General features: G+C 38.6%; 1 protein-coding gene across 9 annotated transcripts in view; it reads right to left on the bottom strand.

Annotated features, from left to right (window-relative positions):
* Positions 1–19,942, bottom strand: part of Arhgap21 (Rho GTPase activating protein 21) — a 116,906-nt gene that overhangs the window by 63,075 nt on the left and 33,889 nt on the right. For all 9 annotated transcript variants that reach the window (XM_013122517.3, XM_021234456.2, XM_005082694.4 and 6 more), the window contains 2 exons: positions 5,349–5,528; positions 2,988–3,012 (listed from right to left, as the gene is read on the bottom strand). In XM_013122517.3, the coding sequence (XP_012977971.1) occupies positions 2,988–3,012; positions 5,349–5,528 (205 nt within the window). The remainder of the gene's footprint in view (positions 1–2,987; positions 3,013–5,348; positions 5,529–19,942) is intronic.

Genomic DNA, 19,942 nt, shown 5'->3' with positions numbered 1-19,942 from the left:
CCAAGCAGTTCTCTTTCAAAGTGTGTGTCTAGTGTGTAACAGACTAGCTTCTTTAGGTGGTCTCAACCCTTCCCATGTTCTCCTTAGGAACAAAAGGTCCATACCTTCTGTACTCTCTCAGTTACCTCTTACTGGTAGGATATCAGAGCCTTCTGGCCTCACCTGTGAAATACCAGCAGCACTATTGAGATAACAAACTTGTCCACAGGCATTCAAGCGTGTCTGAGGCACTGTTTCTCCATCCTGGGAAACCCTTTAAAATAGTGGTTCTCAACCTGTAAATTGCAAACCCTTTGGGGGTCAAACAACCCTTTCACAGGGGTCGCCTAAATCCATCTGCACATCAGATATTTACATCATGATTCATACCAGCAGCAAAATTACAATTATGAAGTAGCAACTGGAAAAAAATTTTTTGATGGTTCGGGTGAGGGGTGGGGGTTGAGAAATGGTTTCTCTGCATAGTAGTCCTGGCTGTCCTGGAACTCACTCCAAGCTGGCCTCGAATCATAGAAATCTGCCTGCCTCTGCCTCTCAAGTGCTGGGACTAAAGACATATGCCACCACCACCCAGCTAACATAAAAAAAACTTTATGGTTGGGGGTCACCCCAACATGGGAAACTGTATTAGGGGCTTGCAGCATTTGGAAGGTGGAGAACCACTGCTTTAAGGGAATGTGTCCTAGGGGTGGAAATTCACTGGAAAGTAGGCATTTGGTGCAGCGCTGCTGAAGCATTCTCTTTGTTTTCCAGAACAGGGACATATACGATATTCTGTCCTCAGACTTCAATGCAAACAAGATGCTTGGGGGTTTTCGTTTTGTTTTGTTTTAAACAATGATGTGTAGCCCTAACTATTACTATTCATACTTGATTCTTTGGCTCTTTAGAAGTGTAAAAGCAAATTCATCTTTTCTTTGATAATGACATTGGACCCACAGCATAAATCTATGTACACTTTATCTTCTGTCAATCAAATTTGTGTTTTTACCCCCAGATACATCAGTTTCTTGGAGAATTCCATGTGTTTAAATCATATTACCCCTTCCTATATTTTTCTTAGAACCCACTCCCCTTTTCTTGCCCATCCAACTTTGTGCCTTTTTTAATTAACTTATTTCTTACTATATAATTACAACATGGTATTTCTGTTTGTGGACAACTCCCTGTTCTGAATGAGAGTAGGTATAAAATGGGAAGATTGTCCATTATCTGCATGTTATTATTCCTCTCCAAGTTTCTTTCTCTAAGACTTGGCCTTTTGAATTCTTCCCATTCAAAGTACTTAAATTACATCCAATTAGTTCAATAGGCTGAGGCAGATACATAACCATCCACACATGGCTTTCTGGTTATATTTTTCTAGAAGCATGTATTTCCCCTGTGACAAGCAGGGCATTCTAGATGCTGTGTGTACCATATCTGCTTCCGTACATCAATCTGGGAAACGATGGGAGGATGACAGAGAACTCAAATGCCCTTTGCTCATACTGGTGTTTGTGTTGTCAGCTGCCCCTTTCTGTCACAGCAAGAGCATTTGGAACTCATCCTAAACCCTAGTGCGTAACAGATGGCGGTGACAAGAGAGCCTCATCTTGCACAGGGTGACATCTATGATTCCTGTTACCTGGTCTATACCCTCAGATCATCTTGCACAATACGGAAAGAAATGATTTCCTTTTCAAGTTAACCCTAAACATGACAATTCTAGGACCCCAAAGCAGGCTGGCAAGATACAGACATGACAAAGATCCAATAAAGCTAAGTGGACTGCCCATGGAACAGATAGATGCAAATGAAATTACTCAGCCAAAAAAAAAATAGTACTGTTAGTACCCACACATACAGAAAAAAGTCAGGCAAAAGACACAGAAAGAATATTCTATATTATTCTACTTGACAAGAAATTCCAAAAATGCAAAATTCTGTATTGATAAAAAGCCAAATGAGTTACAAAAGAATACTTTCCAAACTGATGGCATGTTTGTTTATTTTTTAAATCCTATCTTAATGGGAATGGAAGGTTCATGGGTTGTACCTTTAGTAAGTCTCACACAATGTTACACTTATATTTGGTGTGAATGTGGTATTATTGGTAAAAGCACATTAAACTTGAACTGGTGGTAAGAAAACATCACACAAAATCAAGTGGGTGAATGTCCTACAAGAAAAAAACTCAACACTGAGGTCACAAAAAGAATAAAGGAGAGAAATGAAGACTGGGGGATTTTAGGGCAGTATTATAACTAAGTGCAAAGTGGAATTCTAGAACAAAAACAAAGCAAAAACAAAAACAACAAAAGCAACATGGAAGCTCAGTGACATTAAACGCCTGTAGCTAATATACTAATACCCTATCAATGTTAATTTCTTAGTTTTGCTCATTGTATCACAGCTATATATAAAGCAAGCATCTGGTCCCCTAGAGTTAGAAACTAAAGCTGTGAGGCACCGATGTGGGTTCTGGGAACTGAACTCAGGTTCTCCAGAAAAAGCAGTAACTACTTTTACCTGGTGAGCCATCTCTCCAACCCCAGAAATAAATTTTTTCTGAATCTATTTCATTGCCTGTAAACTTTAACTCATTAGAGGTGATTGAAAAGGAAAAGAAAACCAAATCAGATTAAGAAATAACTAATCCCCTTTTATCCTTGATCTTTTATGAAGCTGAAGCCACATTGATAAACCACAACATGCTCCTGCCCGAAAGGACCACTAAGTTTACAAAGGCCCTTGGACAGAAGTAAAAACCCTGCACAGTATCCTTAGAATTGCTTTGCATATATTTGGGCACTAGTGCTCAAATCATAACCGTTACATGATGGAGTTCACAAAGCCCTAAATGACAGCAAACAACAACAACAAAATCCCATGATTCTCACACCTAAAAGCTGCTCTACACTTGAAACCACTTCAGTTGATAACCGCCCCCCAGAACATTGAGAATGCACAAGGGAACGTTTAGAGATGAAGATTTTATGGCCTACCTCCTCTGTTTCCATTCTCTTCATCCTACAAAATAAACAAAAAATACACATTTGAGCACCAAGGGTAAACTCTCATCTGATCACATCTGAACTTAAGGCCAATTATTGGTATATAATAAACACCAATTAGAGTCTTACTAAGCATCTTTATTAGTAGGCTGGAGTTTCCACAAGAAAAAAAGGCTGTGATTGAAGTCGAGTTAGGGGCAAGAAATCAACAGAGTTCTGAAACGCCGTGTGAGGGTGGGGTGTAATCACGGGGATATTTAGGTGGAGGTACCACACAAGCGTTTAAGAGGGGAGAACAGAGCGAGAGCTGGGCTGGTCGTCATTTACTGTACTACAGTCACCTTCAGTGAGTGCTCGCAGGCTATGACAGGACACAGAGCTAATCGGTACATGTTTAAGTTCTTGCACTCAATTTGGAAGTTCATCTGTTTGGTGTCTTTAGGCTCTTGCTGCCTGCCATGCTGCCTATGTCTAGCTGAGAAATTAGAAATGAAATTTTTAAAAGCTAGTATGAAAACACACTGAAGCGAGTACTTGCTGAGCCTTGACCGAATCAAAGCTACCATGCATTGTAGAAAAGAAATTGGAGCTTTGGCTGAAGGCTGGTGATTTATTACATAACTCTTGACCTTTATTTTGGCTGCCCAAACGTTGTTTTTCTTCTTCTGGTTATAAGCTCTGTTCTGAGACTAATCGTTGCCAGCTAAGTGACATAATAGAGACATTGTTTTCATCAATCGTACACTTTCTAAAAACTATATAGCACTAAAAATGATTTTAAATTCTTTTAAGGTTGGGAGTATATAGTTCAGTGATTCAGTACTCGCCTAGCAAGTGTCTTGTGTAAGGCCCTAGGTCTACTCCTCAGACAGACAGACAGACAGACAGACAGACAGACACAGACACAGACACAGACACAGACACACACACACACACACACACACACACACACACACACGCGCGCGCGCGCGCGCACGGTCTTTGAGTGAATTGATAAAATTTCAATATTAAAGTAGAAAATACTCCAATCCGTATTTCCCAGGAAAAGCATATATAGACAGACCTATGTGCATGGATATCTGTACCAAACCCCAGCACTGCACAGCTATACCCAGCATTACTGTCCATCAGTTCACATTCCAAATGTTCTATGCCACACAGTCATCACACAACCTGTGAGCAAGGCACTATTGGTGTCTAACAAGTGTGGTGCTCAAGGTCAGAGCTAATGTGGGACAGGGAAGAGGATCAGACCCAGGTTCTTTAGACTTCACAATTACTTTCTAGTACAGATATATTTTTAACCTGTGTTAAGCCAATTATTTTATAGAAATTATATTACTCATATGCTCCTTGTGATCTAAATGAAACAGACAAAAATTACACATCTAGAGAATATGTAAGTAACATTTCCAGAGCTTTTAATTTTAAGATCAATAGATTCTTAAACTAGCTAGACAGTAGCTGTACAGACATTTTAGGAAACCTGACTGGTAAATTATAATTCCAATGTCAGTAATTATTCATAACCTTTAAAAGATATTCAGTGTCTTAAACGGTTATCCTACAATACATTTGCCTAGAAAGATGTATTTAGGAAAAATGAATTCTGGAGACAGAAGCAGGCAGATATCTGTGAGTTTGAGGTTAGCCAGAGTTACATAGAGAGGTTACATCTCAAAAACTAGAGTGTGGTCTCCAGATACAACTGGACATTATCTTTACATGTCTTTAATCCATACATTGGCCAAGTTCACACTCCAGGCCCACACTATTTATAGGACTTAACTCAGTTTCCATGTTTGTTACATGGGGCTAATGCCACTTGCCTCTGCTGTGGATAAAGTAAGTTCACACTAATAATGGTAATAAAGAACAATGGTTATTTATATACATCAACTGCAGCTAAAACCATCACACACTGACACTTTCAGACAGGAGCACACTCTACTGAAGTATATCATGCAGTTTACTCTGATCATCATGTTTTAATATTCTGACTTACCATCATATGATACATCTCAAAGTTAGTAGTCTCTAGTCTTATTAATTTTCTGTAACCAACAGCACATTTTAACCAACAATTGCCATAGTCTACCCAGAGAATACAGAATCTTTCTAGATAGTAGAGAAGTTACATATGACAAAGAGTAAAATGAAGCTTAGAAATCACTGAAACATAGATCTACAGTTTAGAATCAGTATATTTCAGAAACTAAAACTTTTGTTATAGGTTTGAAAACTACATAAAGATTTTTAGAAAGCAAATAAACTACTTATTCTAAGACAGAAGAGAGGAAAGGGGGAAGGTAAGAAGGGGAAGAAACCCAGAGGAGATGGGAATTCTCTTACCTTGTATGAAAACTGAATTGCAGACTCTGGGGGATAAACGATGAAGTGTCTTAACGTAAAACCAAATCCTTGAGATGTTCTCTTCAACATAACTGTTTTGGGACCAGGCCAGGAAAACGGTTCATCTTCAGATGGTGACACAGTTTCACTCTGTTCTTTTCCATCTTTATTTTTTGACACCTAAAATGCAAAGATATATAACGTTAACTATAGAATACAACATACTTAGTGTAGGAAAATTTTAATGTACAAACATAGCACCTGAGTATAAATATGAACTTAGTGAAGACGTATATTTGTTGCTAGAGGTAGATGCATTACAGTCACCCAAAACCACAAAGATGTGCATGCGTGAATGTGCGCATGCATATAGTATGCGCATGTGTGGGCACGTCTACATTCATGCCAAAGGTGCCTGGTGTCTTCTACCATTTTCTGCCTTATATTCTTTGAGAGGAGGTCTCTTGCTGAACCTGAAGTTTGTGGTGTTTAGCTAGAACTAGGCTGGCAGACAGCAAGGCCAGCAATCCTCCTCTGAATGATGGTGTTAAAGGTGAATGCAGAACCTCTCCCAGCTTGTCAATAGGTGCTGGAACCTACTCTGGTCCTAAGCTTGCACATCAATGCTCTTCACCTCTGAGCCACCTCTCCACGCCCACCACCAAACTAAAACTACGAAAAAACTGTATTGTGGAAAATTAATGAGCAAGAGAGAATTCTTGAAATTTGCACAATAATTAAAGCTAAAAATGTCATAGAAGGTATGGAAGAGAACACTAAGGAAATCCCACAACGCACAAAGGGCAAAGAAGAGAAACAATGAAAAGAGACACAGAACTCTCAGAAAGGGAGGAGACTACGCCTTTCCATATAGTTCAAAGCAACAAATACTAGACAAAATAGCAGAAAAGACCTCAGTTCAAAGTCCAAAAACCATATGCACAGAGATCACAATCCTTCCAGGATTCTGGCTTTTGTCATCCCTTGACCTCTGCTCTTCAGCCTGTGCCTGACCAAGACTAAAAATCCTTTACAGACTAAAACCCAAAACCCCACTCAGTACATCATTCTCTTTTGTACCCTTAAGTCTTAATTCTTACACTGTGCCTCAACAACCCCAAGTCTTCACGCTCCTCTTACAGTGGCTTCAATTTACTCCCTTACCTTTGATCCTTTAAAACTCCTCACTGTCACTGACTGGCCCAGGAGGAATCAGCAGGGCCTTCTCAGAGTCTTGCCTTTCCAGGTGAACATAGGTGGAGAGAAACAAAGCCAAGCTGGTGGTATTCTCTTTAACATCTGGACCACTAACCTCCAAAGACCCTACAGTGCTGTCAGTCAAGATACATTACATCTTGTCTCCTCACCTTAAATGGTTATTTCATCCCTTTTCCCTCATCCTCATTGATACTCAATGACCCTGTCAGGCTTTCACTGGGAAAACAGAGATACAAGAGAATGTAATCCCCTGACATTTGCCTACCCACTGTGCCCATGCTTTCCTGTCCTCTCTGATAATGACAATGACTTGAAGTGTCCTTCTCCTAGGACCTCACAGCTTTGTAATGGCCCTATATCCTACATTCCCTAAGACTTCTGTGATGAATGTATTTTGGACTCTGTCAAAGGCTTTTTCTTTATCCATTGAGATGATGATGTGATTTTTGTCTTTAAGTCCATATCCCTACACTTTAGAAATAAAGCCAACATGGTAATAAGTGTATACTCTTGTGACATAAGTCTTTTTTCTGTTTGCAAGCTTTTTTATTGAGCATTTTTTTTTTTAGTCTATATTCATCAGGGATATGTGCCTGTAGCTTTCTTTTTCTGTTGCCTCCTTACCTGGTTTTGGTATGGGAGTGATAGAGACTCATAGGAGAATTTTGGGAGCTCTCCTTTTCTTTCTCTCTCTCTTTCTTTCTTTCTGTCTCTCTTTCTGTTTCTTCCTTTCTTTTTAATAGTTTAAGGATTGGTTATAGGTCTTCTTTGAAAATCTGGTAGAATTCTGCTCTGAATCTATCTGATCTTGAACTTTTTTGTAGCTGGAAGACTTTTTATTTCTATTTCAATCTTCTCAGATATATGTCTGTTTAGGTCTCTACCTTCTTGGTTTAATTTTGGTGGTGTGACTGGATCTAGAAATTCATCATTTCTTTCAGGTTTTCCAGTTAATTGAGTACAGGTTTTTAAAATACTCTCTTACAATATTTTCAGTTTCTTTGGTGTCCACTGTAATGTTTCCTTATTCATTTCTGAATCCATTAATTAGGCTCCTCTCTTTCTTTGTTTTGGTTAGTTGGGCCAAGGGTCTGTCAATCTTGTTTATCTTCTCAAATAACCAGCTCTTAGATAAGTTGATTCTTTGTATTATCTTCTTTGTTCCTATTTCATTGATTTCTGCACAGATTTTTATTATTTCTTGCTATTGCCTAAGTTTGGATTTGGTTTATTCTCGATTTTCCAGATTTTTGAGTTGCATCATTAAGTCGCTTATTTGCACTCTACTTGACTTTTTAAAGTAGGCACTTAGAGTTCCAAATTTCCCTTATAGGACAGCTTTCAATGAGTCCCAGAGGTTTCATTATGTTATATTTTCATTTTTCAGGTAAATTTCTATTTCTTTCTTAGACCCATTTATCATTCAGTAATAAGTTGATTAATCTCCATGAGTTCATATATTTGCTAGAGATTTGTTTGCTGCCAATTTTAAGTTGTATTGCACCGTGGTCAGTCAAGACACAGTAGTTTTGTTTGTTTGTTTTTTAACTTTGTAAAGATTTGTTTTATGCCCCAGGATGTGATCGATTTTAGAGAAAAGCTTCCATGTGCTGATGGGTAGAATGTATATTCTTTGGGATTTGGGTGAAATATTCTGTGGATCTGTTAAATCCACTTGATGTATGATGCCAATTAATCCTGTTTCTATTTTTGTCCAGATGACCTGTCTTTTAGATCAAGTGGAGCATTCAGGTCACCTACTATTAATGGATTGATGTTAATCTTTGTCTTTACATCAGTAATACATTTTTAAAATGAAATTTATTGCACAAGAGTTTAGTGTGTCTATGTTTAGGATAATAATGTAACTGTTCCCTTAATTAGAATGAAGTCTTAGTTTTAGTTTGAAGTCTAGTCTGTCAGATGTTAGAAGACCTGTTTGCTTCCTGGCCTGGTTAATTCTTGTTGGCAAGCATTTCTACAGTACTGGACTGATAGGCTTTGTAAAGACATATTAGATTGATCTTTCACATTTTATTTTTTAATGAGATCTGGGCATGTGGATTTCTTTTGTTAGTTCTAAATCTTACATGAACTGAGCAGATTGTGGTGAAGAGAGGATCTGTGGGGTGAACCAGGTTAGACCCTGGAGAAGAACATGAAAGATCTGGATGGTAGATAGGTGGAAAGTTTAGATGTGGTGCCAGAGGAACCTGTGGGTGATGGCAGGAGGGGCGGGGGGGGGGTGCCGGTAGAAGCCTAGAGGTCGGTTGCAGTGTAGGCAGCAGTGTTTGGACTAGTGGCACCCAGTGTAGATCATGTTAGACACTACAGAAGAATGTGGGAGATCTGGCTGGTTTGGCTGGCTGGAGAGGTTGGATACAGCATGAGAGGGATAACTAACAACAGGCTCATGTCCCAGAGATGCACAATGCACCCAGCAGGCTCGTTATAGGCTGAGATGCCAGCAAACCCCACCCTTCTTTAAAGGGTGACTTCATTTAGTCTCTCTCATGTGCTCAAAACTAAATAGGTATCTACTGTCCAAACATACCTCCTATTCAACAGGTAAATTTATATGTCTAAGCTGTTGGTAAGATTTTGTTTTAAATTATAACTCTAAGTTCATTCTAGCAACTTTAAAAAAAGTCACCTTTATCAAATAGCAAATACTTGCAAATGCTGACTTTCCTTTCCTATTATCTTCTATTACTAAGTCTATTTCCAGAGTCATTTGTTTCATATGAAGGAGAGAAGATAAAGACAGAAACATTAGCCAGTCAAGCTTGTAGTAAGGCAATGGCATGAAGTAATTGGAATTTGAAGGTGATATGGAATGTACAAAATTCATGGTACATTCACATACTGGCAATAAACAAGTGAAATTTGACAATTAAAAGGATGCATCAACCAGGCTAGAAAGATGGCTTGGTGGTTAAGAGCATGTACTGCTCTTGCAGAAGACCTGAACTTGGGTCAGAAAGCCATGTAGTTTTGCAGTTTGGCTCTGTAGAACACCAACATGGCTGACTCTCCTCTGATTCTTAATCTAGTCTGTTTGCAGTTCAGTGCAGGAGCTTAATTTCAGGTTCCCCATCCTTCTAGAAGCCCCAAATCCAGCAATTAATTTTTAATATATAAAGTATCTGCAGGTGATTTCAAAGTTCTTCATTCAAAAAGCTAAGAACAGGAAGGAAAAAGGTTAGATACTTGTCCAAGATCTAGTTTCTATTACTACTGATTTCTGACCCTATGTTTCTTTGAGAGTTCTTAATTTGCTTTGATGCCTTTTCCTAGCTGCATTTGGCACATTAAGTATGTGATTTAACACTACAAAGAAAAATAAAATTGAAGAGAATTAGAAAAGTTGCTGTATTATATGGTGTTTAGAGAGAAAGGAGCTAGCATCATTAAACATGCTATTCCTACTGTCATTTAAGTCACTGTGACAGGGGCATGAGAGATGAGCTGTTGTGATCCTAATTTGTATTTCCCCAATAGCCAATGATAATGAACACCTTCTTTGTGTATTTAGTGGCCCTGTTATATAATTTCCACAAACAAAAAGCACTCTTAATTTTAGTATAAGTGAACTCTTTCACCTTACACACGAGCACAGGGAGGCTAACTGTAAAACCGTAAAGTGGCTTTTCCCAGAGTATGGATGGCTACAATCTGAGCAAGAATTAAAACCATGGTTTCTAAGATGGACAAGGTAACCCCAGCATTGCAGGTGGGAGAAGGGGCTGACGCAGGAAGACTAAGTTTGAGGCCAACCTGGGATATATAGCAAGCCCTTACCTCAAGAAACTTGCAAAACCAAACAAAGGATTCCTGACTCCCAGGCTAGGATACGTTCTGTGTCCATATCTCTCATCATCTTTTCTATCTTGTAACTGTATGGGTTTGTTCTTCAGTCTAAGTTAGGATCTTTTAAGATTTTCCTTTCCCTTTGAACTCTGAAACTGATATGTGCATTAAGTTCACATCTAGAATATTCTTTTGATAGCCTCACAACCCCAGATACATTCAGATTATATTTTCAATCATACTGGAACCTCTACTGGTCGTGGTACCTCCTCTTCAAGTTTCTGATTGGCCCTGTTGCATCTTCTTTACACAAAAGAAAAGATGGGTAAGTATAAGCGATTTCACTTTGCACTCCACAAACTGACTTTTTTAGCAGCACATAGCTCAGTTGTTTCAATTATTCCCTCCACCCAGAACAACACATCTAAGCCCGTCTCGTCTCTGACCTTTCCCCTGTAGGAAAGAAGGGAAGGTTACATTTTCATTGGCCTGTATACAAAGAGGAGATAAAAAGAAAGACACGCGAGTGCCTCTTTCACTCCTACAGACCCACAGTGCCTTTGATCTTCTGGATTTAGTAATGGGGCAAACTGTGGGCTGTGAGGAAAGAAGGCAGTGCTCACAGATCCCCCAGTTAAGGAGACGCTGATCTGCATCTCCCCTGCACACTTCATTTCCCAACCACCAGAGCCCAACTGTCCATTAATTACCTAAGAGTGAAAGAAGGTAAGAAGTGGCTGGATATCAGAGACTAAATTCCTGTGAACTAAGAACTGCCATTCCATTCCCTTAACAAGGCCACGTGGTTGAACAATAGCTCAAAATTAAAAGAAACTAAAGTATAACAAACAGTGCTACAAAATTAGACTAGTTAGACAAAATAAAGTAACAGAAGGCTGAATGTAAGGGGGGAAACACCAACCAAAAAATAAGTAATTATTTTTTTAATGGGAAATAGCATAATGGAACTTCCCAAAACAATGGTAAAGTTCTAAGGATTGTAGTAAATATTTGACACAAATAAATCTACCACAAATCAATGAAATGCATGCTTACAGTGGTTGAATTTTTTTACTTGTAAGTCCCTGTGGTGACTGCTTAGGTTTGCCTAAAACATGGAAGGCTCTGGGATCAATGAAAGGAGAGGTGGAAGGAAAAGAGGAGATAGGCTTGTCTTACAAGTGCATTAACAGGACAAAATGCTTACATACATAATAAGTACACAGGTCTCCTTTTATAGTTATTTGTATTTAACGTATAATGAAGTCAGCTTCCTAGTACATCCCAGAATGCATTCCTGGGAAAGCATTTTGCATTCTATTTGTCTTAAGAGTCTCTCACAGAAATTCTGCAACATGTCTACAGTTCTACTGACTTGTTCTCTTGTAACTCTTATGCAGGTCATACAATGACTTAAAGACAGAGTGTGTTTAGAGAGCCAGATCTTTTTCACTGTCATCCAACCTCTTTTAGTGATTTTACTTGCTGAGAAAACACCAAACAGTGGTTTTCTTTGCATGTCCTTGAATTACTAACTTTATGGTTGCAACTTTCATCTGACTCGATGTTATTTTGCTGATGTTTTTAGGATATGGCATAGGGGTACACGGACTCTGAAGTAGACTCTTTGATCTGAATCCTATTTTATGGCTGTAAACTGTGGTCAGCAAGCTGCTTACAGCATGCCTATGCCTAGACTGATTGGCCCTGAAGATGATAATGTAAGTTATACTACACCAGCTAAAATTTTGAGTATTTATATAAGAGCAGAAGTAGAAAATGCCCTACTTCATATAACAGGTCTCAGGAAAACCAGAGAGCACTACAAATACTGTACTTCTGACACTGTGCAAGGTGTATGTATATACGGTGCTAGATCTTATCCAAAAAAAGAATTTTTTAAAATACACTCTAATCCAACCATTTTGGATAAAGAATAGTCAAACTATATAAACGATTACATCATATGCCTATTTGTGTCATTATTATCTATTACTCCTGAAATATTTTTAAAAAATTTTTACACAGGGTTTCATGTAACCCAAGGTGGCCTTGAACTTGCTATGTCCCAGAGGATGACTTTAAACTCCTCTACCTCCCAAGTGCTGAGACAGCAGACAAACATTACCATCTCTAACTTTTTTTAATGAGTTGAAAGTATGTAATACTTAAAATAGCACCTTTTAAAGTACACAATACATTTCTTTTGTAAAACAAAATCACAAGTGTCACTAAAGACAGAAACAGCTTACTGTGAAAATGTACTAAAGTATCACTGTTCTGATACTGAGATCATGTGTAAAAATATGATCCAAATATCTAACTTTTTATTGATTTTTTTTCAGTGTTGGAAATTGAATCTCACAGCCTCAAACATGCTTGGTAAGTACTGTAAGACACAGTCCATAGTGCCAGTCAAAATCTTGCATATCATGAGTATGACAGAGAAATCGATGTACAGTGCTTGAGTAGTTTCTCACAACCAGACAGCTAGTAAGCGGTGAGCTAGCCCATTTTGTCTGGTGCACACCATTAGCAGAAATGGAACAATAATATGGCGCAGGATAATTAGATGCTGTTTATCTCTAAAATAATTTCTCCAGAGTCATGCCAGGAAATACTCTGATGTTTGTTTTCTGTTCGGTTTTTGGTTTATTGGTTTAGCTCTTAAAAGACTCTTAGATATAATCTGCACATCCCAAGTGTGCTCCAAAGTCTTACCATGAAGCTTGCTGATAAATCCTTTTTTTTTTCTAATTTAAAATCTTTTTTGTTTGATTGTTAGTTTATATAAGAGACAGCAGAGGTGAATCAGTCTAGTGAGTGGACAGCCTTGGGTGTCATTCTTTAGATGCCATCCATTGTTTCTGAGACAGGGTCCTTTCACTGGTCTGGAACTCACCAAGCAAGCCGGCTAGCCAGAGAGCCCACAGGGAACCCCACCTGTTTCTGCCTCGCTGTGGTCCTTTATCCTGCAGAGTTTCTGCAGTTCCACTGATGGGTTGTGTGGGCTTGCTAGTGCTGGCACTCTTAGACTGACTGCTATCCAGCTTCTGCTTTTTACTGTATCTATAACCCAAACAGCCCCCCTTTCTCTGACCTGCTAGTGGGTCTCTTGCTCCCTCTTTCTCTGTTTTTAGATCCCAATTTTTCAAAGAGATTCCTAAATAACCACTCTGATACTTCATATTTATAGAATAGCAAAAGAGCCCAAAAATGCAGCAAGGTTATGAAGCACCCAGGAATGCTTCACAAGTAGGTCAGCACTACCTGCAGATGCTGAAAGTCATTTCATTAATTTACAGACATACCATCTTATAACAACATTATCACCTCACAGGATAACAGGAGGGTGTCATGTCATCCAGTATGTCTCATAAACAACAGTCCCTCTGGCTCTTTTCTAGGCATTTTCTCTGAATTGTTTTATTGGTAGTAATGACACATTCCAATTATGTGTTCCTATCTTCCTTAGACCTCCTTGTAACAAACAATACATATTCTCATGATAACAGGGGCAATTGATTTGCCTTTCTAAAAAAGAAAGTTGGGCAGGCCAGATAGCTCAGCAGGCAAAGTGCTTGACCCAAAGGCGCTGTGACCTGAATTCTGGCCCAGGAACCCAAGTAAATGTAGATAGAAAGAACCAACTCTACAAAATTGTCTCCCGGCCTCCACGTGTGTGGGTGCTACCCCTCCTCCCTTCAATCGCAAATACACAGTGGAAAATGTATACAATTTTTAAAACATAAAAGTAAAAGATAAAATTTTCAAAATTGTGCCTGGAACAAAAATATTTCATCTGTCCTCTGGCATTTGTGTAACTATTCTTATAATTTAAAAGAATTTCTCTCACCAGGCAGTAGTGGCACACGCCTTTAACCCCAGCACTCTGGAAGCAGAGGCAGCTGGATCTCTGTGAGTTAGAGGCCAGTCTGGTCTACAGAGTGAGTTCCAGGACATTCAGGGCTGTTACACAGAGAAATCCTGTCTCAGAAGGAAAAAAAAAACATTTTTTCTCTCTCCTTCCAAAATACAAAAGGCTGCATCTACAATATGGTTTCATCCAATTCTTTAATATCCTCTGGCATTAGTTTATGTTATTAAAAATACTCATTAAAGATGTAAGGACATGAGATTCAGGTGGTCACAAAACACACACACACACACACACACACACACACACACACACACACACACAGGACCTCATGGCAGCTAGCCAGGATACCTACGTTGTTCATTAATTTCTATCATTAGATACTGTTTCATTGTGAAAATACTACATTGTATTTATCCATTCTCCAATAAATGGAAATGGGGTGTCCAGTTATTTCACTAATAAAATTTCTAAATGTTCCTCAGAACATCTGTCTGTAGGGAAATGCATTCATTGTGCTGTGGTTTCTTCATGGTATTTACATCATATTTTTGAGTTCTTTAAGGTACTTACACATATTTAATAGTATTTTCATCTTTTTAATGAACTTGGCTGGTTTAGAATGTCTTTATAGTATAATGTTAACATGCAGTGACTTTGAAATATGTGAGCTGGGTCCCGGCCACCAACAGTTACTACAGCTGGTCTGTCCTGCCATCTTCCACCCAGACAGGCACAATAGAAGGATGGCACTTCTCTCCGGACATGTGTGGCATTTGCACAGAACTTTACTCAAAGATTTACTCAAACTCTCCTTAGTACTGCCTCAGAAGTTGTAACTGTCCACTATTATTTTAATAATGGGTTACGGCTTAAGCTAGTATAAAACAAAAGGTATTTTGGATAATATAAACACTGTAAGGGACTGTCTCCTAAGGAACTGAAGGCCTAATTCTACTTACAAAAGATAAAGTGTTTCTACTTTGAAGATATGTTACTGCAATAAAAATTCAAACATTAATCATGATTAAACACAAGGGCATGGAACTTCAGAAGTTCAATGAACAGCTGCTATATAACTAGAACTTTATGAGACATATTATCACATTTGAAAAGAAAATTATTTTCATTGAGATATATACTTCAGGTATCTTATTTTTTAAGAGGATTAAGCAACTTAGAAATAAAATTTCCTAGAAATTTTGGGTATAGGTCCAAGCATATACAGGTATCGACAATTGGATTCAAGTAGACCATAAGGTCAAACAAAAAAAAAAAAAAAAAAAAAAGAAGAGGTAGCAATAGGAATAGGACTAAAATATGCTATATACATGTATAAAATTATCAATGAATAAATTATTTCCAATTCTAAGAATTTATCAGTTTGATTGCTGACTATCTTCTAAGCATACTAGGAATATGTTTATAATCAATAAATTCTTAAGGAGCACCAACTAGAGTGACCAAATCTAATACATGCTTAAAACAGGAAAAACAATCTGGTAACACAATAATTATTGACTTCCTCCTCAGCAAATCATCTTGTGGTACTATATTAATAAGCACGAGCTTTTCTGATCAATTGCTTTTCCTTTACTACTTTTTGACAAACACAAAACTTCCTAAGGGCAGGGAGAGTCTAAAGACCACATTTGGCACATGCCAGCATTGACACCACACCACAGCACTAGATCAGTGTAGACACTGGCAGTTTACTACAATTTCTGTTGGCACAAGTAGTTCCGCCCTTGCTTTTAAAGCCTCACCAACTACACTATACTGAGCACTAATAGTCCATCACCTTCAAGCAAGCTACCAAAACCAGGGACCACAATTTTACTTCTATTCTTTCTTTGCTTCTAACCTTCCTAAGTATTTCCTAACCATAAGATACAATAACAGAACAATAATGTCATGTAATAACCGACTGAAACATTCCATCCTGCAGGGAAGCTCTTTAAACAGGAAGGTAAACAACTCAAAATAGCTTCAGGAAGTCCCTGAAACTGACCAGATTCACTGGGCCCCTCCTTGCCAGAGTCAGCAATGAAAGCTGAGAGTCCCTCTCAGACTAAAGGAAGTTAAACTGCAAAGAAGGCTCTGATATGAGAATGGAGCTGTCAATACCCAGAGAAGCTGAGCTGCAATGTAGACTCAGAGAGAATAGCAGCAAAGACTCAGATCAGCCCAGCCGCCTGGACCAGAGTCACTTGGAAAGGACACTTTCCAACCTGTTGAGCTGCCTGCAGGCTGTGAAGTGTGCTCCAGGTTCCCAGCTTTTGTGAGCTGTCACCAAGCTGGCTGGGGTGGGCCTTGGTAATTCAGTTGCCTTTGAGTCATTTCTGCTCTTGTAAGTAACCCCTCACCTATATTCCTGTAAGTAACCTCAATAAAACTCATTGGTTCACCAAGTTGGACTTTGATGGTATCCTGACTTTGAGCTGTCATGGGCTCCCTATCAGGGGTGAATAGTCCTGTGTTGTTTCTCCCCAGGGAAAGTTTTGTCCACAAGTGTAGTTCAACCAACAACCTGTTCTTTTCTAACTATAACACTGTGATACAGTAGCATCTCCATTATGAAGTTAGCCTCTTCCTAAAGTATTTATGAGACTTTCAAATTATAAAGGAAAAACATTCAAGTATCCGAAGTATCACTCTGCTAAGGATTACTGAGAAAGTTACCTCAGTATCTGAAGTTCAACTAATCCTCTCTCATGAATAATGCTCTTCAAAAGCACAGCTTTCCCTCTGATGATCTACTCCCCCATCTTTCCTTGATCCAAACTACAGTAACAAATTGAAATTGGAAACTAGCAAAATGTTCAGGAGTTAGGTATGTAACTCGGTAGCCGAACATTTTCCAAGCATGGGTCAAGCCCTGAGTTCTAGCTCCGTAATAATAAACAAACAAACCAATGTCCAACAGCAACAAAAAAAAACAAATGATTATGACCAAGCTACTAAAGTCATGAGTGTGAAATGTTTTCAGGGTATGGCCAATGTATAATGATAAAGAAAATAAGATATAAAACTTAACTTCACAATATAATCAAAATTATTTTAACCCCCCTCCCGTCCCTCTCTTCCCCCCCCCTCACACCACACACACACACATTATTTTACTGAGCAATCTCAAGACTTTCTATATAATGCACATGAACAGTCCTGACATCTTTTGCCTCCGGCTGCAATGACATGAAGTTTATCCCTGCTAAGTTGCATCAGTTTTGAAATCTTTTTCTGTGTTACCGAGTATTCTTTCCTCAGCACAAATTTCTAATGGGAGAGTCCAATACTCCCACCTCCCCCAGTTGTTCACTGCAGAGCGCTGTACTGGAAGCCATTGCCAGCATACTGGAATTTCGTCTTTACGAACTATTCTTTAAAACATAGAGCCACTCCCTCAAGATCCCTGGGCTTATTCCAGTACCCCAAACAAAATCTTAACAGAAAGTCAAAAAACTGAGTTATGTTTATGTGGGTCAATGAAAGCTTATATAAGGTGATATGAAAGACAACAACTACTTTAAGACTTTGTTCAAAGCCAGGCAGTAGTGGCCCACGCCTTTAATCCCAGAACTCAGGAAGCAATGGAAGGTGGATCTCTGTGAGTTTGAGGCCAGCCTGGTCTACAAAACTACAAAGCAAAACCCTGGCTCAAAAAACAAACAAAAAACAAAAAAGACTTTGTTCAGGAAGTACTCCATTCACCTGTTTCATAATTTTCTATGACAAATGATAAGTGCATATAGCATTATGTTACATGAAAAAGGAATGGCTCGGCTTGAAAACACCCCACCCAATGAAGGTACCTGTTACAAAGTCAGCCGGGCAGTGGTGGTGGCGCACGCCTTTAATCCCAGCACTCGGGAAACAGAAGCAGGCGGATCTCTGTGAGTTCAAGACCAGCCTGGTCTACAGAGCTAGTTCCAAGACAGCCTCCAAAGCCACAGAGAAACCCTGTCTCAAAAAAAAAAAAAAAAAAAAAAAAAAGCAAACAAAAAAACAAAGTCAGCCAGCCTGAATCCAGGTCCCCAGACATATGACAGAAGGAGATAACAGACTCCTCTGATCTCTACATGTGTGCTCAAACGCATACACACGAACATGTATGAACAGATACCACCAGAACCAGAAATCGAAAAATGTAGATATGTGTATTTTTACATATATTCTGTTAAAGAAGTAATGTTAGTAGATACCAAAAGGGGGATATTTTCAAATTGTTCTTATTTTGTGATGTGTGTAATATGTTTGCTTCTTTTCAAGCTAAGAATGGAATCTTTTCAGATTAAAAACAGATCTCCTTACCATTTAGGTAGACATGTATCATCAATTTAGAAGTCAAGTTTCATTTTTATTTCATCCTACTACCAAAAAAATAATGCAGATCCCCATGTGAAGACATATGCAGGAGGACACATATATAAGCCCTATGTACCATACACAGTGGGCTGGGCCCTCCTATGTTAATCACTAACCAAGAATTAATAAGAAAATACCCTCAAGGCATGTCCACAGGCCAATCTGATGGATTCAATTCCTCAATTGAGGTTCCCTCCTCACAGATGACTCTAGTTTCTGTCAAGCTGATGAAAAACTAACCACTTTAGAAAAAACTAAATCAAAACTTTGGTAAATATGTATACACCCAGTCATTTTTCATATGAAAATATACACTTTAGAGAAATGTCTTTTCTAACTTACTTATTTTTTACTTATATGTCTCTTTCCATATAAACATATATGTATATATTCATCACATGAATAAAATATACTCTGTTCATTTACACTTCTTTGTTAAATTATATATACACACTACTAATGTAGAATATTATTTTAAGGTGTGTTACATTTCTTTATGCCCTGGAACATTTGTTTAACAATGTAAAGATGTGTTGTAGCTTTTGTTAATGCTGTATTTGTTTAACTCTGTGAAGCTGTGTTGTCTAAACAACTGATGGTCTAATAAAGAGCTGAACGGTCAATAGTGAGGCAGGAGAAAGGATAGGTGGGGCTGGCAGGCAGAGAGTATAAACAGAAGGAGAAAGCTGGAAGGAAGGAGCAAGACAGAACAAGGAGAGCAGGATGTCAGGGGCCAGCCACCCAGCCAGCCACAGAGGAAGAGGGAAAGTAAGATATACAGAAGTAAGAAAAGGAAAAAGCCCAGAGGCAAAGGTAGTCGGGGATAATTTAAGTTAAGAAAAGCTGTCTAGAAACAAGTCAAGCTAAGGGCCAGGCATTCATAAGAAAAAAAATAAGCCTCTGTGTGTGATTTATTTAGGAGTTAGATGGTAGGCCCCCAAAAGAGTAAAGAGTGAAGAATCAAAGAGAAAAAAAACTATTAAAAAATATTGTGGCATTCCACATGGGGGTAGAGTAAAAGAAAATCCAACAACACACTGTTTACTATGTCTTTTCTTTCTTTCTTTCTTTTTTTTTTTTTTTTTTTTTTTTTTTGGCTTTTTGGAACTCACTCTGTAGACCAGGCTGGCCTCAAATTCAGAGATCCATCTGCCTCTGCCGGGATTGAAGGTGTACAGCACCAGAGCAGTAAGCCAATGTCTCAAGCCTGGTCATTTTTATACTATCAGTGAGCTTCACTTACTATTACACTACTACCTGTTTGTAGGCCAGTGTCTACCAAAAAACATGAGAATCACATTAGGGAAATTCCTGAGAACAGGAT

Source organism: Mesocricetus auratus, unplaced genomic scaffold (genome assembly GCF_017639785.1).
Source record: "Mesocricetus auratus isolate SY011 unplaced genomic scaffold, BCM_Maur_2.0 Super-Scaffold_100013, whole genome shotgun sequence".
In the NCBI taxonomy this organism is placed as follows: Eukaryota; Metazoa; Chordata; class Mammalia; order Rodentia; family Cricetidae; genus Mesocricetus; species Mesocricetus auratus.
Note: the sequence above shows the minus strand (reverse complement) of the source record. Positions and strands in the feature narration are given on the sequence as shown.